Source organism: Micromys minutus, assembly GCF_963924665.1.
Source record: "Micromys minutus genome assembly, chromosome: X".
Taxonomy (NCBI): domain Eukaryota; kingdom Metazoa; phylum Chordata; class Mammalia; order Rodentia; family Muridae; genus Micromys; species Micromys minutus.
In genome coordinates, this window is record NC_137970.1 from 10,051,748 (window position 1) to 10,078,735 (window position 26,988).

The 26,988-nt window shown below is 38.7% G+C and overlaps 1 protein-coding gene and 1 pseudogene across 2 annotated transcripts in view; both read left to right on the forward strand.

Moving 5' to 3' along the window:
- The window catches only part of CASK (calcium/calmodulin dependent serine protein kinase), a 346,973-nt gene that overhangs the window by 298,266 nt on the left and 21,719 nt on the right, over positions 1-26,988 (forward strand). Inside the window, exons 13-20 of the mRNA XM_080910355.1 lie at positions 1,544-1,624; positions 7,293-7,481; positions 12,715-12,793; positions 14,559-14,644; positions 16,658-16,726; positions 20,671-20,706; positions 22,249-22,445; positions 25,896-26,011. Of these exons, the coding sequence (XP_080766481.1) occupies positions 1,544-1,624; positions 7,293-7,481; positions 12,715-12,793; positions 14,559-14,644; positions 16,658-16,726; positions 20,671-20,706; positions 22,249-22,445; positions 25,896-26,011 (853 nt within the window). The remainder of the gene's footprint in view (positions 1-1,543; positions 1,625-7,292; positions 7,482-12,714; positions 12,794-14,558; positions 14,645-16,657; positions 16,727-20,670; positions 20,707-22,248; positions 22,446-25,895; positions 26,012-26,988) is intronic.
- Positions 9,883-10,442, forward strand: LOC308415763 (large ribosomal subunit protein uL6-like; annotated as a pseudogene). The gene has a single exon. The product of its transcript is annotated as a large ribosomal subunit protein uL6-like (transcript).

A 26,988-nucleotide genomic window follows, 5' to 3' on the forward strand; every position in this document is an offset into this window, starting at 1 on the left:
ACAGTTGAAGAATTTCCCCTAGCTTAGGAGGTTATACCTCTGTACTTAAGATCATGGGCCGTGAAAGTAGCAAGGGAAAGGGGCAAGTTTGTGCCTTCCCCTCATTTCCTAGAAGAGAATACTGAAAATACACCAAAGAAAACTTTGGTAATATCATTAAGCAATGTAAATTAGCTGGGCATTTGAAGAAGAAACACTAGTATGTGTATGAGAGGTGTTTGTTTTGTTCTTTGGTGTGTGTGTGTGTGTGTGTGTGTGTGTGTGTGTGTGTGTGTGTTTCATCCATTCATTCCCTGTGTGTGTGTTGTGTATTCATTTGTTCTTTCACCCATTCTTCCCTGTGCTTAAGTAGCAGAGCACATTACCATGGTAGGATGTTGAGATCTGAGACTCCAGTAGAGTGAGCCCCTTTCTGAAGTTCTTGAAGGTTAGGTCGGGAGAGTCCTACTGGTTGAGGGGCTGTGCCCCTTAGGACCAGTGGTGCTCAGTCAATCCTAGATAGGCTCCGTGATTAGAATTCAGGTGAGTACAGTGTAGAGGTGTCTGTGAGACATCTGCAGTAAGAGCTGTGACATGTACCTGCTCAGAAAAACAAAAGCCCTACTCCTAGAGGCTGGTAGACAAACTCCATTCCGGGATGGAAGGGAGAAGTTTTTAAGAACTGTCTACTTGCAAGCAGCATTTTCACAAGTGCAGAGAAGATGTTAATGCCTAAAGTTTGGTGAGGAAAGTTTGCTGCTGAAGGTGTTTAAATTTTTTAATTTGGAGCTGGAGAGATAGATGGCTTAGTGGTTAAGACTGCTCTTCCAGAGGTCTTGAGTTCAAATTCCAGCAACCACATGGTGGCTCACAATCATCTGTAATGGGATCCGATGCCCTCTTCTGGTGTGTCTGAAGACAGCTACAGTGTACTCATAAACATAAATAAATAAATCTTTAAAAACATTTTAAATTTGGTCTTGGATTCGCTGGAATTTCATCTAAGGAGCATTTGGTCGAAGCATGCTTTTCTCTGTGTTGGAAGCTAAGTATGTAGAACAGCATTACTCCCACCAGGCTACAAGGAATATCACTTGAGTGTACTCTTAGTTAATTATGCTAGTTCATTAGCAGTCTTTTGTATATTGTTTTCATATAGCCTATGTTCCTTTCAAGGAAGTAGCAGTGCTGTTAAATTTTAAAGGGCAAGTATTTACTTTTAGTACAAATTGATTTGGGGAGGGAATTTATAAGATGTTTTTTTATTAAGCTGCTTCAGTTACTTAAACCTGTAATAAGTATGTGTTTCAAACTTCCCATTTTGTTTTTTAGTTTTTTGTTACCTTTGGGTCATAGTTTGGTAATAAAGGCAAGCCATTATTACTCAAAATATTTTATTTTATTACTACCAATATTCTCATATCTTAACTTCTGAACTCAACAAATGTTTTGAAAGTAATTGTCTTTCCCGATACAAAAATACATTCATGGTTGTTCATTTAAAGGAGTTCCATGCTTTGTAAAGCTCATTTTACATTAGTGTGTATCTTATTTATTTTTCTAGGTATTGGAAGAAATTTCATGTTACCCTGAGAATAATGATGCGAAGGAACTAAAGCGTATTTTAACACAACCTCATTTCATGGTAAGTAACACATCACTAGACATAAAACATCGTTTCACGGAACGTTTTAAAATTGCTAGTTTCATCAAATGTATGTTTATCCTTGTACAGCCATGTTATCTGCTGGTGTGCATCTTGAAGAGTATGTCATTAGGCAATTTGTCATTGTAGTCACATCATAGAGTGTCCTTACAAGAGCCTAGGTGATAGAGGGTGCTAATGTACGCAAGGCTACACAGTGTGTGTGGTCCTGGGAAGTGCTTAGATTCACATGCAGAACCATATGAAATTTAACAAGCACTAGAGAAGTGATAAAATCAAGAGACACCATAACACACGCTTGTGAGGCTGGTGTCGGGATAGCACAACATACATTTTTTACAGGAAATGGGTTGTTCTTTAGTTTCATTTTGTGTTTAGTTTTGGTTTTGATTTGACTGATTTTTGACGTATGATCTCACTAAGTAGCCCACACTAGCCTCAAATTTAGGATCTACCTTGAACTCCTAACTACTAAGATGATAAGCATGTGCTACCATGATAAACTTTTCCTAAGTAGAAGGGACACACTGTAAAATAATCATTTTAAAAAGTAGAAAATACCTAAGTCAATAACATCCTGGCCTTCAAGTCTGATGAGCCATAGATAATTGTGTTACAATTTCATCTGAACTAACTGCAGTAGTTTCTTCGCACCAGCATCACCACCACAACCATGTGACTAGGCATTGTACCATGAAGTCACTAGATCCCAGGATTTTTTTTAATTATAATCTTGTTTATATAATGCCTCATTGTTGTTGTTGACCTTGCATCACAATTGTGAAGTAGCTCATCCGATTCCCTGTGTTCCCACATTACCCACTGCAACTCTGCGCTACCTGAACCACAAAGAGCTGAAATTGAGGGCATTTTTTTTTTTTGGATATTTTATTTATTTACGTTTCAAATGGTATCCCCTTTCCCAGTTTCCCCTCCAGAAAGCCCCTCTCCTATCCCCCTCCCCCTGCTTCTGTGAGCGTGCTCCACCCACCCACCCACTCCCTCCCACCTCCCCGCCATAGCATTCCCCTACACTGGGACATGGAGCCATCACAGGACCAAGGGCCTCTTCTCCCATTGATGGAGGGCAATTTTTCTAATAAAAGACTGTGTTCTGTCTTTGTATTGTACTTATTTAGGGGGTCCATGTGCCATGATCCATGCATGGAGGTCAGAGGACAAGTTGAAGGAGTCTTCCTTCCACCATGTGGCTTCAGGAATTAAACTCAAGGTGTCTTTGTTTTAGACAGTGCAGAACGCCTGTGCTTTTTGTTGTTGTTGATGATGATGATGATGATGATGTCTATGAAAAATGGGAAAAAACACACTTAGCCAATTATTAGAAACTTGAAATAGCTAACAAAGTTTTTTGTAGAAAAGAAGTTCACAGCTATCTACTTATCTGAAATTCACAAGTAGAATTAGAGGGCTGACAGGAGGTCTGGTGGAGAATGCCTGCTGCTCTTCCAAAGGACCTAACGTCAGTTTTCAATACCCACATTAGGTGACTCATAACTGCTATAACTCCAGCTCCAAGGGACTCAACATCTCTTGGCACAAAGGTCCTATACACACAGATGTTTAGATACCGACACATAAATGAAAACAGGACAGATTGTTTTCTTTAAAAAAAAAAAAAAAGAAGCACACTTACAGGTGAAAATCCTTGATGAATATAATATGGAATATATGCAGAGGGTTGAAAATTCAGCTAACGTCCCTCTGGGTGAAAATGTGACTTTAAAACCCTGTTGTTCTTATTACAACTATTTATTTTAAGTGTTTTAAAATCATAGCTACAGTGAAGCATGTGTATAATATCAATGCCTATGAGGTTTTAAGTACATACTGTTTCGTTGTACATGCAATGCTTCTAAAACTTTACCATTGTACTTCTAAATAATTATATGCCATTTTCTATTTCCCTTACCTAATTTTTCTAAGTTTTAATGGCCAAACTCAAGCACATTTCCGGGAGTGTTTAACTCTGTTCTATCTGATAGTAGTGAATTAGAAATATACTTCAGTCTGAACAAGCACACTTTTACAGATGAAATGTGTCAATGCAGAGCTCAGTTCGAATCCCACCTTTGCGGTTAAAGTCATTCCTAATTATTCTAACACATGCTGACCTCTATTCTGCACTTTCTATTCCTGTGGGTGACATTCTAATACATACTGGCCTGCTGAAGCAGGCCCTTTCCGTGAGAATGGGTCTGGACAGTTCTGCCGTGTCTGTCCTAGTCTCAGCTCAGGTCTGTAATCTTGGGATCTCATTTAATCATTGTCCTCTGTATACCAGAGCAGGAAAATAAAAAGACTCTGTGTCCTTTCAATATCTTCAAATTTGAGCAATCGCAGCTGATATCAGTGGTGGGTTCATCTCAGCACCCACAGCTTAATTACCCTTGGTACTATTTTCTCCCCTATATTATATATGTAGGGGCCATGTTTCTCCTTATTATAATTCATTCCTTTCAGATATCACATCTTCTAGAGGATAAATGTGGTTAAAACTCTTAATTCAGATAGGCCTGAGGTTAAACTCTACTGCTGTGAAATAGCTCTGTGAGCTCCAAACCTTTTAGTTGGAATAAGAACTAAATAGATTTGTCCACTGTACTTAGCCTGGTTTCTGCCTGACATATGCTTAATGCCTCATCAATGTTCACTAATGAGGATTATTACTTGCCCCACAGTGTGTCATCTGCCTGTGCACAGAGCTTATATTGTAAGCTCTAGTAAAATGCTGAGCATATTTGGCCCATTTGCAAGTAGGTTCACCTCCCCACTCATTGGTCTGTGCAGTGTGTTCTCCATATTTTTGAACAGACTATGAGTTGGTGTAATAACCTGAGCTACACCAGAGAACTATATAGGAACCTTTCAGACTAGTAAATCTTTTAGACTTGATGAAGACTACATGAATAAATTATCATATATCCAAATTAGAACTTTTTACAGGGTAAAGTTTTTCCAGAAAAAAAAAAAATCATACAGACTGGTGCCTTGATTTATTTTGCATTTCAAAACTTAGAATTGTGTGTGTGTGTGTGTGTGTGTGTGTGTGTGTGTGTGTGTGTGTCCCTATCAGTAAACATTTTCAGAAATAATTTCTCAAATTCCTTGAAAATGTAGCTCAGTACTTAAAAGGCATCTTTATTCATATATCAAATATCTAAATACCTATGTTCCAGGTATACTATGCTGGCCACTGAGGATCTAGTCATGAATAGGAAAACCACAGTCTCAGCCCTCATAGAATTTCCCATTTCAGTGGCTGCAGGCTAGGGTTTTCTAATTAGAAACAGACTGAACACATCAGATAACATGATAATTTCACATAGTGGCAATAACTAAGAATAAGAGATTGTGGTATAGAGGCAGTAGTAAAATTGTGAGCTATTTTATATCCTTGGGGGAAAGTCCTCTGAAGAGTTAGTTAAGACTTGTTATCAGAAGAGTTGAATCCCTGAACATCCAAGTGAGAGCAAGGGGCAGAAGGAAGCTGTTCAAACAACAGAGCTAAGTCCATTAAAGATGGGATTTAGTAAAAGGAAGGAAAGAGGTACAGAAATGCTTACAGTGCTTGGCAGAGGCCACACCAAGGAGGCTCTTCCAGACCATGGTAAAGAGTCTAGGGTTTTCTCCTGGTTAAAGTAGTGATTGTACTGAGTGATTGATTGTCAATCAAGAAAATATGAACTGAACATGCTGTCAAGGTTGTTCCTGGGCATAGTTACACATTGCTAGAATCCCAGCACTTGATGGGCTGAGATAGAAGTTCCATAAGTCTGAGTGCAACCTGAGGAATATAGTATCAAGCCAGCCAGAGCTACAGAGCAAGGCCCTCTCTCAAAAGTGAGAGGGTGGAAGATGCTGGAGCTCGCATGCTGTGAATGGACTGTAGGAGAAAGACCAGTTAGAAGACACTGAGAGAAATGATGGAGGATTAGAGAAAATGGGGATGTAGCAGATGAGCAGGTTGGGATTTCATGTTGGAGATTGTAGGGAGCAACAAGACTTGCTTGTGATTGGGATATAAAGTGACTAGCCTTAGAAGTGGAAATTGCCCTGTGAGGCAGATACTTACTTCTTTAAATCATCCACCTAGGATAAGGATTACTTTCCTAAGATTCAAGGGAGATCTGGCTGGCTCTTAAAAAGCAGACTATTTGTAATGCAAATTAATTTCCCTGGAAGCTTATATTAAACTCACTGATAATTCTTTTAACACTCATCCTATTTAATCTCCTGTTACATGCACGAAGGAAACCAAAATCATTAAGTCTCGGGGCATCAGTGCTCTGAGATTCTAGCTCAGGTCCCCTCTTTGTGACATATCATGCACACATACCCACACACACATTAACCCAGGCAGAAATCACATGCATGCACAAGTGGGTAGAGAACCGCTGGGTGGGATGGGAGGAAAAGCTGGGCCAAGAAAATGCCAGCACCTGCATACTGGACACTCAGAAAACCCTTCTGTTGCAAGCTGAACAAGAGTAAAAATTAAAACAATAGCAGGACACAGGAAAGAGGAGGATGTTCAGACAAAAGGTTGGGTAGATGAAGAGGGAAAGATGCAGGGAATTTGGGGAAAGCAGTCTCACAGAGGGAGGTCTTTCTTTATTGGTAACACAGATGAGCAGAGGTTCTGTGACTCCAGTAATGTACTGAAGCCAAAGGAATACACCACAGCATCAAGCATACATGTGGATAATGTCTCTTGAAAGAAATAAAATTACAACATACATATTAAATAGGCTTGTAAGTACTATAGTTCTCTCTGTCTTACACATATGTTTGTTTGTTATTTTTCCTACACATACTTTTTATTGGATATATTGTATTTACATTTCAACTGTTATTCCCTTTTCCAGTTTCCTCTCCATAAACCCCATATCTCATCCCCCCCCCCCCGCTTCTATGAAGCTACTCCCCCACCCACCCACCTTCTCTCTCCCCCCTCCCTGACCTGACATTCCCCTACACTGGGGCATCAAACCTTGACAGGACCAGGAGGCTCTCCTCCCATTGATACCCAATAAGGCCATCCTCTGCTACATATGCTGCTGGAGCCATGGGTTTGTCCATGTGTACTCTTTGGTGGGTGGTTTAATCCCTGGGAGCTCTGGTTGGTTGGTATTGTTATTATGGGATTGCAAACCTCTTCAGCTCCTTCAATCCTTTCTCTAAGTACTCCTTTGGGTACCTCATTCTTAGTTCAATGGTTGACTGTGAGCATCTGCCTCTGTATTTGTCAGGTTCTGACAGAGCCTCTCAGGAGACAGCTATACTAGGCTCCTGTCAGCATGCACTTCTTGGCATCAGCAATATTGTCTGGGTTTGGTATCTGTATATGAGCTGGATCCCCAGGTGGGGCAGTCTGTGGATGGCCTTTCCTTCAGTCTCTGCTCCAAACTTTGTCTCCATATTTCCTCCTGTGAATATTTTTATTTCCCCTTCTAAGAAGGACTGAAGCATCCCCTCTTTGGACTTCCAACTTCTTTAGAGGTGTACTTCACTTGTGGTCTCTTTAGATAAAAAAAATGCTTTTGAGAAGCTATTTTACAAGTGTTTGTGTAACAGATTTCTGCTAGAGTGGTACTGTAATCGTTTCTGTCTTTCATAAAACTTTTAGGCCTTACTTCAGACTCACGACGTAGTGGCACATGAAGTTTACAGTGATGAAGCATTAAGGGTCACACCTCCCCCGACTTCCCCCTATTTAAACGGTGATTCTCCAGAAAGTGCAAATGGAGACATGGACATGGAAAATGTGACAAGAGTTCGGCTGGTACAGTTCCAAAAGAACACAGATGAGCCAATGGTGAGTAGGAAGAGCTTCAAACTTCACCCTGTGCCGACAGCTACTCAAGGAGGGCGGCACATGGAGAGTCCGAAAGAAATCAGTTTCCGATGGTTGTCAGTTCTCCTTTACACCAAGAGGTCTTTTGCCTAAATTCAAGCATGCTGGCCATCACACTTCTCCTGTAACAATTACTTTTCCCCCCTTTCAAGAACAGGTACATTACTTCAGAATATAAAAATATCTGTCATATAGCAAAGAAAGAGAGAATTTGTTAAATAAATAAGTTAGCAAGTAAAACAGAAATTTTAATATTTTGCATATCTTTTGCTTTCACCAGAATTTGAAGAAAAGTAATTCAGGAAACTTTCAGAGACCTGAATAATGTCGCTAAAAGAAGATTCATTCCATTCACATTGACCTGTTTGTGCATTTTCCCATGCTAAGGCATATAGTTGAAAGAGAACTGAGACCGTGTCTGCACTCACTCTCAGGAGCATCATAGACAGATGATCAAGGAAAGGCTCTGGGGTAGTCACTGAGCAGGAGGAAGGATGGGAACTAAAGTGACATAGCAGTTTAGGCAAATGAAAGACAATGTGCAGAAACCTGGGATGAAATGAAAAGAAGGTACTACAGCGGGCGGACTGACAGCATGGCAGGTGGTGAGGCCATATAAGAGCTGAAGGACATGTCATAGTGTCTTTTGCCTCAGAGCAGCAGAAAGCTGTTGAATCATTTTAAGCATGGAGCTGGATTGGGTTTTTATTTTAGAACTAGCGCTCTGGAAACTGTTACAGAGTTTAGGGAGACTAGATACCAAAGCAGCCCCTGCCATGGTATAGGGAAGAGATCATGATTCTCAGAACTGGTAGAATTTACATCAAGATAGAAAGACTGAAAGAGCCAGGACCCCAGCACTGGGGAGGCAGGAGAATCAGTTCAAGGTCATCCTTAACTACATAACAAATTCAAGGCCAACCTTGGCTAATTAATATTCTGTCTCAGAACACATGAATGGAAGTAAATCATTATAGCAAACAGTAGGTCGCAATGACAGACAAAAGAATCAAGAATGACCCTCAAACTTCAAGCTCATACAATTGAATGCACAAGGAGATGGTGACATTGAGAGAAAACATTGAACAAATTTCAAGTTGAGAAATGGGAGAAGGTTTCTGGGGAGGAAAACATTCAAATATATGCACTTATAGGCTTTCCTTGGAGTTGTTAAGAGAAGCAAAGTACCTAGTTCAGAAAAGTTGGCCAGTTGCCTTCCAGATAAGGAAGAAATACAGAAGAGCAGGTCTGTGACCACAATTTCCAGAGAGCCCTCCAATGTAGACACTGCTGTTTGTATTCTTGTTCGGTGTTCTCTGTCAGGTGCCTTAACACTATCTGGTAGCAGCACAGGAGGCATGCAAATCGGGTACCCATTCTGGTGCTCTCGGGGCTTAGAAACCCTTGGTCTTAAGAACACAAGTGGCAGCAGCTTTGGAGGATTTGTGCACACCCTTTCCTATCTATGGACCTCAGATTATTCATCTCCAGAAACACACTGACTAAATAACCCCGAGGTCCCTCCAAACTGTAGAGGTCAAAAATCTCATTCATTCATTTTGTACTTTGCTTGACTCGGTGAGCGAATGTTTAAAGTCCACATGCTACATCACTGCATTAGATGCCTGTGATATAGGGGCAGATAAGACATAGCCCATGCCTGGAGCTCACTTTCCACACTATGGTCCACGTTAACGAGGTAGATTTGCAGCTTAGCACAGCTTAACAAGCCCAGTTACAACAAAGATAGAAAGAAAAGAAGGCGATTCCAGAAAGGCAAGCAGGGCAATGTTCAACCAAGCAAAGAAGACAGAAAGATGTAAAGGATCACAAGAAGGTCCCAAAATCTCTTGTGATCATGTAATCTGAAGCAAGCCAATACCAGTTGCTTGACTTTAAGATAAGGGCTGACTTACACAGATTGAGGAAAAGTATACATATCTATCTCTGAGTTAGATTTTTTTTTTTCAGAAAGCATAAAATGACCTTGAATCATTCCTTAAAGTATCCTTTAAAAGGATGTTCTCAATCATGTGATCTTGGTGATGGCATTTTCAATGGCTGCCAGGAATTATTCCATGTAAAATATATATTAGCAGTAATGGTAATAACTATTACAATTACTGTTTGCCTGTTCACTTGTCTTCTGCATAGCTCTGCATTACTCTTCACATTGTATTTACATGAGCTCTTCTGCCTGAAGACCCTCTATAATGTATAAATTCCATAAGGTTGATATAGTCCCTTTATACCCTGTATTTTCCCAGTTTATAACACTGTACTCAGAATTATTTCTCTATTGATTGTGATTCCAATAGTTAGAAGTGACAAAGACACTCTCTTTGCCCCATCTACTGTGAGAATGAAGACCATTCTTAGCAATCAGACAGTCGACATTGCAGATAATGTTGAAATCACTCTGAAGGGGCGCACAGTCATTGTGAAGGGCCCCAGGGGAACTCTGTGGAGAGACTTCAATCACATCAGTGTAGAGCTGAGTCTTCTTGGGAAGAAAAAGAAGAGGCTCCGTGTTGACAAATGGTGGGATAACAGAAAGAACTGGTCACTGTCAGAACCCTCTGCAGTCTTGTTCAGAACATGATCAAGGGTGTCACACTGGGCTTCCATTACAAGATGAGGTCTGTGGATGCTCACTTCCCTATCAACGTCGTTATTCAGGAGAATGGGTCTTTGGTTGAAATCTGAAATTTCTTGGGTGAAAATACATCTGCAAGGTTTGGATGAGGACAGATGTTGCTTGTTCTGTCTCAAGCCCAGAAGAATGAATTAATCCTTGAAGGAAATGATATTGAACTTGTTTCAAATTCAGCAGCTCTGATTCAGCAAGCCACAACAGTTAAAAACAAGGACAACAGAAAGTTTTTGGATGGCATCTGTGTGTTTGAGAAGAGAACCAGGTAGCAGGCTGACGAATGAGACCTCAGTTTCCTAGCTTCAGAAACAAGACCCTGATCACAAGTACAATTTGGGGACAATAAAAAATTTAGATATTTTTTAAAAAGTGACAAAGACCATATCCCAACTAGCTTACACAATAGGGGGAACGCTTATATAAACAATTAAAGACCAGGAATGTATACCATCGCCACCCAATTCCTTAAGCTTTGATAGATTCAGGAGCAGATTACCCATCCCATGCTGAGCCAGTCCCTTCTCTGGAGAAGGAACATGAGTCACTTCTCTGCAAAGAAATCTTAGGGAAGACAGTAAAAAAAATGTTGACTGTAATTAATTTGAAGTGAATTTTCCTGGCAATGAGGATGTTGTCTGCCTCCTTTACTATTGTGCCTAAAACTATGTCAGCTGAGTTAATATAGAAACCTGTTAGCTTTAAGGGTGGACCATGTTATACTGTCATTTCCCTTATGAAACTCAGTTTGACATATTCATTCCTTTATGTCATTTTTTCAGAGTACTTCTCTAAGTGACCATACATACTGATTGAATATACAAAGTAGAAACGAAACTTGAACATTATAATGGAATGCTAAGCAAAGTCATTTTGGTAAACTACTTTTCACAGTGCTTGCCTAGGCCTTCAGACAGCTTCAAGATGTGAAGAACCATGCAAAAACAAAGCTAAAATGGTATTCTCCAGAGGTGAAATTGAATGCCTACTACTAACCCCTTCAAATTCAAGACCACCTTCCTATAAAGTAGCCTTGTTAAAAGAAACATAATTTTAGACCCCTTTTCTGTCCACATAAATATAAATCTTATATGCTTATATGAGTATGCTTAAAAGTTGGAGGGGGAGGGAGAAGGGAGTGGGGCGGGGTAAAGGGATAGCGTCTCAAAAGTAAATACAGAGTATCTAATAAAAATAAATAAATAAACAAAGAGTTGGCATTATTTAACAGATCCCTGTGTGATTGTTAGGATCAACCAGATCTACTACAAAAATATATTTATGGAAGGTTGCCTTAATAGTGAATAATTGAAAAATAAAATGTAAAACTATGACAGGTGGGCTTCTGGCCCTCTCATCTGAAACAGATGAAATTATAACAAATATTAAATTACATGTGAGAATGGTTGGCCATCAAGCAACAAAGGATGGGATCTTGAGAGAGGATGCAAAGATAGTAACACTTACAATTGCCTCATCTTACTGCCTTCAGAAAGTTTCCAAGCCAGTGCATGGGGAGGGGGTTCTGAAGCAAAGCAGGCAGTCAGTCCCCGGATTGAGGGACCAGAGCCAAGAATCTAGGAAGTCAACGAAATTATCTTTCCAAATGGGCCAAATATAAATGCCCCAAAGCTAAAAAGACTGTGACTATTTCCCTTGTCTTATACATCTCTTTCAAAGATACTTTGCATTGGGATGTATAGCATATGTAAAATGTGTTACATGGGTAATAGAAAGTACAAGTAGAAAGAAATGGCTCTGTACTATTAGAAATTTTTCTAAATGAAGTAACAGTACCACTCAAAGGCAAATCGATAGGTTAAATATATATGCTGTAATAAAGTCAAATATAGTCACTGAAGCAACAGCTTGCAGCTAATTGGAGTTGAGGATGCTAAAGATATGACTCAGTGGGAAAGAGGGCTTGCTATGTTGGGGTCCCCAGCACCCATATAAAAAGCCAGATATGCCTGCAACTGCAGCAAAAGAGATGAAGGACAAAGGAACATCACTAGGACCTGTTGGCGATCAGCAGAGCCAAAAAAAATAAAATAAAATACCACAAGCTCTAGGTTCTGTAAAAGGAAAAACAAACAAACAAAAACCCTGCTGCAAGATAGTAAGGTGGAAATCATAAAAGGAGTGCATATTAACAGGTCTCTGTGCATTTCTTTTGATGGCTTGATTCTATAAAAGTTAAGTAAAAAAATCTTTAGACCATATTCTCTAGAAATAGCTTATATTGGAGAAACATTGGTCCGTCCATGTGTACTCCTTGGCTGGTGGTTTAGTCCCAGGGAGCTCTGGGGAGGGTGAGGGTCTGGTTGGTTAGTAGTGTTGTTCTTCCTATGAGGTTGCAAACCCCTTCAGCTCCTTCAGTCCTTTCTGACATGGGACACTTTTGTGTGTAAAGTAATAGTCTTTGTTTTCTATATGTTCTCTAATGATTTTGTCTCTTCTAATTAAAATTACCTACAGTAAAATCACAAATATAAAAGTGCTTTCATTTAATTGTATCCTTACCAACTTTGTTTGCTTTAACAGGGAATCACTTTGAAGATGAATGAGCTAAATCACTGTATTGTTGCAAGAATCATGCATGGTGGTATGATTCACAGGCAAGGTGAGTCCTACCTGGGATTCTTTCTCTACCTTCTTTAGTTCTTCCTAGACCTCTGATGGAAGTAGGGTTTTCTATGATTCACAGAAAAGAGCTCCTTGTCTTTTGAGTTTCAGTTATTGTAGACCTCATTACTAAATTCCATCCTCACCACCAGAAATGAAATAAAACCTCCAAGTACTCTATTATCTGTATCCCATCAATTTTGATATGCAGTAATTTGTTATAATTCATCATTGTTCTTACATTTATATTATACTTTTATTGGCCCCTAAGTTATTTAGAAGTTATTTTTATTTGCCATTTTTAAGAGTTTTTTTTTTTTAGACATCTTTCTGCAATTTACTTCTAACTTAATTGTGTTGTGGTCAGAGAGTGTGGTCTATATGACGTCATTATTCACAGGTTCGTTAAGACCTTCCCTCATGGCATCACACTTTTATCATTTTTATGGGTGTATATTTATGAAGAACCTTTATTTTTTAATTGCTGCATACAGTTCCCAACCGGCTCTGTGATGTTGATGTTTTTGTTCAAAACTTTCATGTGCTGATTAATTTTGGGGTATGTTTGACCCACAAATACTTCATAAAATATCCATTTATAGTAGAGTGTTTATTTATAAATCTCTCTTTGAACTTAAATATTTGACTATATGAATTATGTACTTAGGCCTCAAATGCACTATGCAGTCAAGGGTAACCTTAAACTTGTAATCCTCCTGCCTCCACTTCCTGAGTGCTGGGATTGAGGTCCTGCTCTACTGTGACCAATTTTGATCAAACACTTCATTAATATTCAATGTGATGATTCTACTATTTTGCTTTTCTTGTTCATTTTTTAGAAATTTTTGTTCTGTTATCCCCTAGCTTTTAATTTCAGTATCCTATTTCTGTGATGCTAATGGTTACCTAGAAATTTTAAAGTTTCTATATATTAAAGTTAAATAATATCTTTATGTTTATTTATTTCTCTCCACACACACACACAAATGTTCACACAAACACATGCCACAGTGTGCATGCAGAGGTCAGGGAGAAATTTGTGGGAATTATTTCTCTTGCTATCATGTGGGTTGCAGGGATTCAACATAGATTATCAGACTTGGTGGCAAAAGCCTTTTACTTCTGGCCCAGATTTCTTTTCATATATCTTATTCTTCCTGGATCTGTTTAGTAATGCTTTCATCAGTTCAAGAAGATATTCATCTACTGAAACATTGCCTCTTCTTCAGTCTCTTTGTTTGCTCTGAATTTCAGCTAGATATACATTAAACATTCCTATATCCCATAGCTTTTTTATATATTCTTTTTCTTGTTTCCTGCTTTTCTTATGTTTTTATTTCTGTGACCTTAAGTAATCTTTTGTTTATCTTCAGGTTTACTGAAACCCTCCTCTGCCATGTCTGAATTCTTACTCAATGTGTCCATTTATTAGCTTATAACATCATTTATGTCTTCTTTAGTAGTAGTCATCTGTTTTATTTTCAGTTCGGTCTGCTCATATCTGATAGTCTGCTATTGGGAGGTCAACAAATTTCTATAGTCATCCATCAAAACGGTGCTTTCTGCAAGTAGATGTATCTCTTTGGATGGTTTTACTACACAAAAGTAATGTAATTCTGTAGTTGACATGTTCCTGTCTCTAAATCACTCACTGGCTTTTAGATCTGTAATTCATTTTTGTATTTATAGTGCTACCTTTCACTTTTCATTATTCTAAAAGAATTTACTTCGTTCATGTTTATAACCATGTATGATTTCCTTAGGTACACTTCATGTTGGTGATGAAATCCGAGAAATCAATGGCATCAGTGTCGCTAACCAAACAGTGGAACAGCTACAAAAAATGCTTGTAAGCCAATGGAAGTTTGCCCTTCTCTAAGATTAAATTTCAATTCATTAGCTTAGGTTTTGATTTTTTTTTTTTACATCTATTTATTTTGTTTCGGTGTGGCTGTGGATGCACACATGCCCCTACCTACATACATGGGGTTCAGGAAACAGTTTGAAAGGTTCTCTGCTTCCACTCCATGTGTCTCAGGGATTGAACTCAGGTCATCAAGATTGATGGCAAATGCCTTTACATGCTGAGTTGTCTTTTTTTTAACTATTATATTTTCCCTCCTCCCCTGTTCTCCCTCTAACCCCTTCTATATACCACTCTCTTTTTAATTGTTGCATGCATGTATACATGCTTAGACATATAAAATATGACATGCTGTGTCCATTAAGTGTCACTTGAATGTACATGCCTTCAAAGATAACCACTTAGAATTGGATAACCAAGTGGGAGGCTCATTCCTGGGAACAGCTACTTCTCCCTCTCAACCTTCCTGTAATTCTTTGTCTAGGGGTAGGGCCCCATGAGATTTCCCCCTTCCACAATAGCATGTCTACTGGTCTTCTCATTGTATAGGTCCTGTTGCTGAGCCATCTTGACAGCTCCATTATTTCATAACACACATAATATAGAGGATGGAAAGATGGCTTAGTGGGTAAAAGCACAGTACCTGTATCTGGATGCCACACCCATGTAAAAAGCAGAGCACGGTCTCACCTGCCTGTAACCCCCAGCATTGTGTCTGATAGAAACATAAAGATAGCTGGGGCTTACTTGCCACCAGCCTAGCTTAAGATCCAATGAGGGATTCTGTGTCAAAGAAATAAGGTGGGGAATAATGGAGCAGAATACCCAGCATGTTCTTCTCATCTCCACAAGCACATACACACGGGTTCTGACAACTATATACACACATGCTCATACACTGAACACACATACAGCAACTGAGATATTCCCACTCATACCTAACACACACACACACACACACACACACACACACACACACGAAATAAATAGATATAAAGAACCTAATGGTTCTTCAGTCAGAATCAGAGTACTTCTTGCACCATCATTTATACAAAGCTGAACTTGTGCACTATTCATTACAAACTAACATCTAGGAAAATGTAGTAACTACAGTGGAGTTTGTAACCATTCTGCATGCCTTTAGCAGTGTGAGTTTGCACTGTTATCCTTCCTCAGTTTCTGACCGACCAGATATTTACAGACAAACCTTCCCAGAACGTACTCGTGTGAACTAGTGCCTCACTGACCTCAAAGAGCTCCTGACAGAAACACTATCAGAAACCTCTTTCCTGTTTAGCTGAGTCATGGCCAGCTGTACTGTATCTCTCCACAGCACAAAGAGGAAGAAGATAACTGTAGGCCAGGCCATTATTGACTACACTCGGGGGAAAAGAATCTGTACTGAAATTAGGCCTTCAAAAAAAAGCACTGACAGACCCCCGTCTATGCTGGGTTATAGGAAACAGAGGATAACATGTTTCATGCCTTGAGTCCATCCTGCCTCAGTGTAGCAGCTTCTGGTGTAATGAATACCTGTTAGACATAAAGTAAGCATCCCAGGCTTGTCGTAATAAAAAAGAATGCCAGAATTAATAAAGTATAAAAGCAGTTTTATGGTGATAGCATCAGAGAATATCATACTAAATAGGATTTTTATGTAAGTACTCAAGTCTTTCCTTCAGTTTAGCGTATAGTCATTTTTCTAAGGCATATCATTTCAACTCTTTTGTATTCATGTGAACAAAAAGTATAACCATCAGAGATCTCTGAAACCATTCATTCATAGATACAAGATAGTCAGTCTTGAATTCAAGGGACCTTTCCCAGAAACCTCTACCAATAACCTGAGTGGTTCCTGCTTTATAATTAGGTGGTTTTATTTTATGTCTGTATGCTGTCAGGTTGCGTGTACTGATTGCACCCACATGTTTTGAGTTGTTTTTTCTGTGTTTGTGTGCAACATGTGTTTGCATGAGAACTCTCCTTTTTTTCCCCCAGAGGGAAATGCGAGGGAGTATTACCTTCAAGATTGTGCCAAGCTACCGCACTCAGTCTTCGTCCTGTGAGGTAATAAATCTAACAAGCCTTCCCCCCAATCCCCGTCTCTTCTGAGTTCTTACTAACTGTCTGCTGATGGCTGAATGTTTTTGCTTTCTGGGAAATTGTTTCTGCCTGTGCTGTTAGATCACTGCACACCAATTTTACAACAAAGATAACGGAACAGAGGAGGTCCCACCCACCTCCTCAGCCCTACTTCCATGCAGATCTTCAGCCTTTTTGCAGCAAATTCAAAGCCAAGTATAGAAACGCTACAATAACATAAAGTTTGGTAAGAAGAAAAAGAAAGAAAGAAATCCCTGAGGCAAAAAAATACAGCAGTGTTTCCAGGAAGTCCATTCACTTCCCTTCTTAAGAAATCCCACAGGTAGTTCTTTCTAAGAGTCCAAGAAGTGATCAGTTTCTGTTGATCTTAGTGTTCAAATGAGTGACAGGTCTCACGATCAGATCGTGATGAATTAATGACCTCACTGCAAGGATGCAGGCTCCTATGACCCTTCTAAAAGTCTGTACATCTCAAGTGGGAAATGACTTGTAAACAAGTACCTTTTGTAGAATAAACCCCTCCCCCATGTTTCTGAAAACAGACTGTCCTCTGGCATTTAGAACTCTTTCAATTTATGGTGGTTTTTTTTTTTTCAGTTTTATTTTACTCAATAGTCCAACATCTATTCTTTCTATGTTAGGAGACATAAACTATCATAACTGAATCACTCTTTGGTTGTAGCACATTCAGCTCAAGTTGTATTTGTTGGATCTTATTTTTTAAATTTCCCTGTGACTCTTCCAAGTACGTTAACATGAAGTACAAGAGCTGGGGATATAGCATAGTGAACACCTCACCTAGCATGTGTGAGGCCCTAGGTTCAATTTTTATCGCTGCAAATACATAGATATGAAGTGTACATTTTCTAAAGCTAATTTTTTAAGGGCTAATAACTAACTTACTGGATCTGGGCTTAGGAAATTTTGAAAGAAACATTACACTTTTCAAGTCTATAGTGGTGCTACAAATTTCACAAGAAAACAGGTAGTAGGTTTAAGGAGAATTTTAATTGTCAATTAAAGTGTCATATTTTGTTGGGTCTTAAGCTCCTCTTGGTGACTTCCTACGGAATGTCAATTAATAATATATTTCAAAAATATGCAGCACTGCTCCAACTTCAAGATTCAGAGCATTAAATTTTGTTACGTTGAAGTATAAACTTTTCAGTGAAAGAGAGAATGGCATGCATGCATTTTTGCAATAGTAATTCTAAATATTCTAAAACCATAGGTGTTCCTCACTACATTTCTCATGAGCTGAAGACATTGAATAAATAGATTGGATTGGGGGTGATGCTCACCAGAAGATATTGTTAGGTATTAATAAAAGTTTCTCCCTTTTTTCAAGTTGCTGAACTAGTTTGAGGGAGACACCAGTATTATACATATAAATTCTATACCTTTAAATACTTGAAACTAATAATTCCCTCCTCTTACTCTGTTCATCCCAACACAGAAACACCACTTTTTTTAACCTACCTGAACTGTTCTTAGGTAGGGCAAGGCTTCTCAAATGCAGGCTCTCGTTCACTTTCCTCAGACCCTATCCCTACTCGTTTGAATCCCTAAGGGTGACAAATAGAGATCAATCCGCTGCATAATGTTTGAGAATGTTCCTCTAAAGGATCTCATTCTTTATCAGGCTAACCAACTCCAGAAGTATTCTTTCAGTATCCTAGAGAGAAACATATCTTTTGAACAGAAGTTGATACAGTAGTCTACAAATCAAATGTCTTAAAGGACTTATTTCTTCTTCTGATAATTCTTTTTATTAAAGTTGACTTGGACACTAAGGAACAGAACCTGGAAAGGATTCAGAGTGTATTGAACAGAAGAGTGTGGGCTCCTAGGAAGTTTGGCCAGAAATAGAGCACTGTTGCTTGGAGTTACTGTCTTACTCAGGCTGCTAAAATGTTACAAAGAAAGAGATTTGCTTTCTGATGCAGCTTTCTCTTTTTTACCCCATTGGTAATATTTATTCTAGAAAGTTCTAAGATGATTACATGTAAAGTCTTTCTCTTAGGCTCATTTACTTTCAGTGGAGTTGTTTGGTAATTCTTGACAGTGGGGTACCTAAAAACAATAAACTACTTCACAAACCCATTCTTTAACCTATTTAGTATAAAACCAGGCAGTTGAGATCTTCAGTACAATAGCATTATAAAATTTATCATTGTGAGTCCTTGATAGGGTTTTAATATCACTATTCTGGGGTCCCAATAAAAAAGCAAAGATTGTAGAATTTGGGATATAAGAGAATAAGAATTATTAATGAATGACAGCACAGCCCTCACTTATGGGAATCTTCAAACTGAAAAAAAAAGTATTTCCATACTTCTGTGAACTCATGTTAGTCAGTCAGCATGACACCTTAGATAGCATTAGCCTCAGAAGAACTAACTAGTTGTCAGACTGTTGTGACTGTTGATGTGAATATCTGTCTCTGTGCTAGTGCTCTGTGTTAATGAACCTTGTGTCTTATTTCAGAGAGATTCCCCCTCCACTTCCAGACAGTCCCCTGCTAATGGTCATAGCAGCACTAACAATTCTGTTTCGGTAAGAACTCTAGCTCCACACAGCCAAGTGTGACAATTTTGTTGGTGCTCACCTGCCATGAGTGTTTAGTTCCATGTGTTCAGTGGAAAGATTGTCTACTGCAGCAGCCTTGCAGCTGACTCCTGGAAAACCTTCCTCAACATTTCCTTCTCCTTAAAAAGCAGTCACATTTGAAGAAATGTAGTTCAAGACTGCTATAGTTGCTCTAAAAATACCTCTCAGCCGCCCACCAATACGTATGGCTGCTCAAAGGATATAAATAGAAATGTCTTTAAATTTCTTTAAGAACTGAATTTTAAAATAACTGTGAGGGATTTTGCAGAATAAGCATTTGGGTGTTCTTGGGATTCGTAGTTTTCCATTCTGAGGGATCTCAGCAACATCTTTTAGTTTCCGCTATCTAAGTTTACGAATTGGTGTGCCCTCTTGTTATTGTGGTACGTGCACATATTTTTGTGAATTATAAGCCTTGCCTGGATATGAAAAGCAAAAGGAACTGGCTTCAAACTGCACCTAAGCCACGCTGGTATCACATCTTTAACACAAAGTACATATTTGACTTAAACTTGGAGAGCTGCCATTTTTCAGAACTCTCTATTTTGGATTATAGAAAGCACCATTGACGCAAACAGCAGCACTTGTGTGCGCGGGTTTGCAGGTTTGGGGAATAGCCAAATCTCTTAAGCTGCTGCTGCTGCCTTTCACCCAGCTACAATTATGAGACCTCTTAGAATGCAGCAGTGTTGCCTTTGTTCTGACTTTCAATTTCCCCCTTAAGAGTATATCAACTTGCTTATCAAATAAAATCATCAGTCATTCAAAGATTGTCTCAAATGGAATGATATCCCAAGTATCTCAGTAAGAGAAATTGTGTGAGAAAATTGTTCATAACAGTGTTTCCAATGTGAACCTAATAATAATTTAACATTAATATGTAATGCTATTAAGATGGTAAAAATCTATAAAGCCATTAAAATTTTCAAAATCTAAACGGTTGCAGTGATGAAGTTGAAAAGGACAACCGTTCTTTTGTGCTGGGGTGGGAGGGGTGTAATAGGCTGTTTGAACCGCAGTGGCTTTTGTGTTGAAGATGCTGAGTTGTTTCTTAAGAACACATTTTCTCTCTGCTTCAACTTACCTGCTTTCTTCGGCTTGCTGCTAAATGGCCTGGGTTTGATTTTTTTTTTTTTCCTAATAACTCAACATTTCTAAGAAATGTAATAATGTATATGATCTCTTTACAACTTAAATCTAGTTCATTTTTAACCATATTGTAACAGAAACACACAAATTACTTTGTACTCTTGACAAGTAAATGAAAATTTTTCTCCTGGGTTGGCTTTATTCTACAGGACTTGCCATCAACCACCCAACCAAAAGGACGACAGGTGAATAGACACCCTCTATAGAAACTTCTCTAAACTCAGCTAATAGCCGATCCTTTATTAACCCTTTCCATCCCATAATGTCTGCATTTTGGACCATAACATTTGAGCATTGAAAGCTTGTACCATTTCATTTTAACACATTATACATGACTAATTCTCTATAAAGATTTTTTCCTCACATCTCTGTAGTTGTGATGGTTATTGTAATTACGATCTGATGATTTTTTTTTCTGGCAGCAAACTGGTTTTAGTCTTAGAGAGTCTTACCTGCCTCTGGTGCATACAAAATTCATAGAATTCTAAGTATAATTAGAATTCATGCCCTAATGAACAATTTAAGGCACGTTTCTGAAATTTAAAGCTGAATTAAAATTAAATTTCTATTTGTCTGTGTATCTAAAAACTACATACAATAAAACAGCGTCAGTCCCTTTGTCTTCACTGTGATATCCCTGTGTTAGTTTAGAAAGGCTAAGTGCTGTCCAGCATCAGCAAGTAGCTTTCAAACTGCCAGCACTTATAAAGCATGCATTTTAGGTACAAAATTTTAATTTTAAGGGCTGGATTGCTAAAATAAAATATTACACAATAGTTCCAAAGCCTTCAGGCTAGTTTTACAGTGACTTATATGGAACATTCAAGCTTTATATCAATAGATAGAATCATAGGAATATTTTTCTTGAAATATAATGCTAAAAATTGCTAAATCTGATTTTAAGTTAAGAATTGTATAAATTAATGATTAGTAAAATATCCCCAAAGTTTAGTCTCAGGATTTCATAACTGGGGCAACCTTGGATATATAGTGCCTTATTTTAAAGCACTTAGAATTCCAGTCATTCATAAAACGCTGCTGTGTGGTAATCCCTGTCTGCTAATGTGTCTCCTCAGTTCACACACCATAAAGCTCAGGGTCTTGAACCATGCATGCCTTAATGATCTGTGCTGATTTCAAGTGTTACGTTGTCAAAGCAAGGGTTTAGATTCATCTTATTTTCCCAGAAGAATAAAACACAAATACAAAGCCAAAATCTCTCTAAAGAAATGAAGCTGTATTTTGGACTTTTTCGTATTGTTTGAGTTACTTATGGCTCTGTCTGCAGTGTTACAAACTGTCATGAAAGCAAGATACCAAGCCAGAGTTCTCGATACTTTACCATAAAAGCCTACTAGTCTCTATGCCTTAAAGGCTGCCTCATGGTCATGACAATGTAGCTATACCATCACTATGGCCATAGCAAGTTTTAAAATTGGTGAGCTTAATTATACACCTGTCCTATTACTAAAAGCAGACTTTATTCAACAAGTATTTTAAGTGTTCCTTCCAAATATAAACAGTGAATATGAAGCTCTATGCATCAGATATGGCGCCCTGTTTCTAGTGGTAGATGTTTCTTGTGTCCTACCTCTATACATCGTTTCAGCTTTCACCATCTGATGTCCTGTTGTGTTGTCAATGTTGATGTGTGGTTATTAGAGTAGCATTCACTGTTTTTCTTCACATCACTGTGGCCTCCATTCTTACAAACTCCTGTTTTATAGATCTATGTAAGAGCACAATTTGAATATGATCCAGCCAAGGATGACCTCATCCCCTGCAAAGAAGCTGGCATCCGTTTCCGAGTTGGTGACATCATCCAAATTATTAGTAAGGATGACCACAACTGGTGGCAGGGTAAACTGGAAAACTCCAAAAATGGAACCGCGGGTCTCATTCCTTCTCCTGAACTTCAGGAATGGTATGTTTTTTATTATTTTATGGTGAAACTGAGCCCTCTCTTCAAGTTCTCAATTTCATATTTTACATTAAAAAAACCTGCTTGATAAATCCTTTTCTTTGGTAACTATATAAATTCCAGTTGTCTAAGAGCAGATCCAAAAATCAGTTGTCCAGGAATTCTCAATCTTCAGCTTATGATCAGATACTGGTTCCAGTTAGATCCACACTTTCTGTATAAGGAAAAGAGGGAGTGGCAAGTGTCAGATCATTTGGGCAGAGCCCTCAACTCCTACAAACTGTTCTAATCTTTTCAGAATGGCCTTTTCTTCCAGATGTCTCACACTGTATCCTTTCATGACCATCCTACCTCAACATCAGGAAAAAAAATCTTCAAGTGCCATGATTCAGTGTCACTCGAGGTATTTAAAGATGCAGCCTGTTCCACTGTTGGGAGGAAGGACAATCAGAAGCTTTGTTCTTGGCCTTACCATTCTTTAAGAATGTTTTTTCTGAGTTGGGGATGTGTAGCTCAGAAGTAGATGCTTGCTACATAGAAGTCTACCCTGGTTCATCCACAGAACAAGAGACAGAGACTGAAAAAGATGGCCTATTCTGTTAGAAGGTTTAAGCTGTGAAGTAGAATGAAATCTGACAGGCATTTTAAACCATTTTTAACTGAAAAAAAGATACTTAAATATCCATAATCTACCCTACTAAATATGTTCCCAGTATCTACCAGAAATCTACTACAAGAAAAGGGTAATTTAACACCTGGGTTTTGTTTTATATAACAAAACTTAACCTGCCAAAAACTGGAATTATGACACTCCCTAACCTATACCCTGCAAAAATATTTGAACTTAGTTAAAAGTAACTGAAAAAATTGAGTACATAAATATTTCCGTTTTTTCACCAGTCCTTCTCACTATTAAAGAGTTTTCTTCTCTTTGGCTTGATTGCCCCTTTTAGCTATCTCATGCTCCCCAAAACTATGCTTACATTTGGAGTGTTAAAGTAGATGAGGGCTTCAGATGCCATTGTGCTACAAATGGGGAAGTGGGGCCCGAACAGAGAAGCAATAGCCTGCCATCTGGCACTGTCTTTCAGTCTGATCTTGTGCAGACAGTTTAACATGAGCAGGAAAAAAGCGATTTCTAAGTCTTCCTGCTGCTGCTGCTGTAAATGCTACATTTCACAATGTCTTCCATGAGAACCTTTCACATCAAAGCCGTAAGCAAAATCTTAGAGTACCAAGTATCCCATCTTACCAAGAAGGCATTCGCTATTATGCCAGAGAACCAAGAGTAAGACCACAGGCTTAAGGAAGATGGGCAATCTGTCAGGAGTCCTTCCTCACATTGTTAGGACTACAAAAATTGGTATACCAGAGATTAAAAAAATAGAGACTGGAACACAGTAGCATATACCTGTAATCCCAGCACTCAGGAAACTGAGGTAGGAGGATTGTGAGTCCAGTCTGGCCCATATAGTAAATTCAGGACTACCCTAGACTGCATGAGATCCTGTCTCAAAAAAAAGAAAGGAGACTCTAGATTATTTCCTTGTTTACGGGGAAAATAGGACACACTAAAGACATGGAGGCACAATTTAAAAAACAATTCAATCAGCTTAGTATTGTGGAGCCCATCTAAATCCCTGTGCATTGTGCACTAAAACAGGAAGATTTCTAGAAGTTTCAGGGTAACCTAATCAACATAGTGAGATCCAGGCCAGCATGAGCTACAGAGACCCTCTCTCAAGGAAAAAAATAAATTCGACTCTCCTGAAACCACAAGATAAAGAATGGGTTTCTAATTTACTGAGACAAAGATAGGGATATAGCTCAGTGGTAGAATGCTCGCCTAGAATACACAAACCCTCAGGGGGAGTTTTGAGCTGGGAATGGTAGCCCATGCCTGTAAATCCCAAAGGAAGATCAATTTAAAGCCAGCCTCATTCTCATAGTGACTTTGAGGCCAGCCTAGGCTATATGAAACCTTGTTTTTAAGAACAAGAAAAAGGTGTCAGGCAATATGGTACACATTTGCAATCCTAGCACTTTAGAAGTACAGGCAACAGCATCAGGAGTTCCTAGTCATCCTTGGCTTCATAAAGATTCTCAGTCCACTCTTGGTCACATGAGAACCTGGCTCAAACAAAAGAAAACTCAATAAGGCTTTAAAGAAGACAGAGAAACATTGCATTAATTGACTATGAGACTCAATATTGTAAAGATGTCTATTCCGCCTGCATTAATTGTACCAATGCAATCTCAATCAAAATTCCAAGCTTTGAAACTGACTGACTAATTTTAAAGTTTACGTGGAGAGGTTAGAGAGATGACTCAGAAAATAATTAAGAGGACTGGCTGTGCAGTCATGAATTCCAATTCATACTTCAGCACCCACATAGCAAGCCAGGTGTATGTATCCCTCTAACCCAAGATTCTAGGAAAGTGAAGACAGGGAGATCATTATAGCTTGCTGATTTCCAGCTTATTTAAGAAAATATGAGTAACAGGTTCAGGGAGAGATCCTGCCTCAAAGGAACAGATGGAGAGTAATAAGGATACCCAACACTCAACTCATTCATTCATTCATTCATTCATACATACATACATACATACATAATTATCTTTAAAGTTTGCCTGGGAACACACAGGGATAGCCAGGATTTTCTTGAACAACAAGAAGTCTTACTCAGCCAAATACCAAAACTCACAAAGGTGTAGTAGTTAAGAGATGCTCAACTAGACCAACTAAAGAGACAAAATCATAAAGCACTTTCATACCTAAATAGCTACTTTCAGTGTAGCAAATAGCATTGCACAGCAGTGAAGAATGGTCTTGCTTTTTAGTATAGCCTGCTAAAAGTATAGACTTACTTTTTAGTATAGTCTCTTCTTAACAAGAGACTTGATTCCTACTTCACATAAGAAAAAAATTCTTACACAATAAAATATGAAAGACAAAACTATAAACTTTAAGAATTTCTGTGCAGTTTGTGATGCAATTTAGTTTGTCAGAAATGTTGCTTGGGTTGATATGTAAAAAATTCCTAGAAACATGCCTAATACTATGTGCTAAGCCTTAAAACAGGCTAATATGTAACAAATTCAGGATGCAAAACAGGCCTCCCTTGACTCACAATCCCTTGATCATCACCCTGAATCTCACAACCAAATGTTAAGACTTCTGACCCTTATTATCAGCTAATGTGAATTCAAGGAACACAGCAGTTTTAACATAAGCCTGTAGTCTTAAACCATTTCTAAAACGTTGTCATAAAAGCCAAAGAACCCTCTTTATGCCCATGATTTCAAGAACTGAGGAGGAATAGTCATCCTATTGTATGTAGCCTTCAAATGGCTTTTTTTTTCTCAACATAAAATTATGTATTAACTTTGTTGGATTTCCCCCCCTTCTTCCTTTCTTCTATTCCTTCCTTCCATCCTTTCTTTGTATACTAGGCGAGTAGCTTGCATTGCCATGGAGAAGACCAAACAAGAGCAGCAGGCCAGCTGTACTTGGTTTGGCAAGAAAAAGAAGCAGTACAAAGATAAATATTTGGCAAAGCACAACGCAGGTAGGAAAAGCATGTCTGTTTCTGAGGCTGGGTCAGACAGCTCCAAGACCTAAGCAGATCTGGCATTTACACTTGTTCTTCAGAGTTCTCTTTCCAGAACACTGTACCCTATGAGACCTTGACCAATTTGCAGATGTGTTAAGAACCCCTACCTCCTACTCGTCAGTTTGCAGAGCTCTACTTTCTAGGACAAAAGTGCTGTTTGGAAGTAGTGTTCCTCTATGATGAAAGGAGCTCAGCATGCTAAATCCTCCCTTAAGAAATAAGTGCTGGGGCATGCTGAGTCCTTGAGCAGAGATTGACCTTAAGAGGATAACCCTCCTTCCTAGTTCCTCTTGGTCATTGGATTTGGATCCATGACAAACATTGTAGACAAAGATACACAGAAGGGCTGTGCTACAGGGGGCTTTGTAGCTGATTTGAAACGGTGTAGGTAACATGGATACTAACTTGGATTAGTTTCTGCGACTCTTTACCTTAGCTAGGCCTTTGCTTCCCTCTGTCTGTATTGAAGCTGGGGTTTAACTGAATCATGGGGTTCACTGTTATGTTGAAAACTGAAATGCACACCAAGTAAAGTGCCATTGGTTGTTGCACTTGAATTCCCAGAAGACTCACAGGATGTCATTTAAGCTGAAAGAAAATATGTGATTGGTATACTTAATTTCAATGACTTCACAATGTAACTCCTTCAACAAGGGACTTTTCCTGAGAAATTAAAAGTTGTCATTGGCTTTGTTCCCAAGATTTCAGAAATAATTCCAAATATCCGATGTGTAGCCCAAAAACGCCAAGTGACTGCAGTCATCATATGCCATTCAGTGTATCTGTGAGAACTCTAGAAAGCGGCGCTCTCTGCAGCGTTCCTGCATGCATCAGTGTGTGCTAGGACAAATTCTTTAGGACTTCAGAATTCTCCTTTATTAGGCAGAAATTAAATGTAAGCATTTATGAACTGCTGTATAATCCAGAATGGA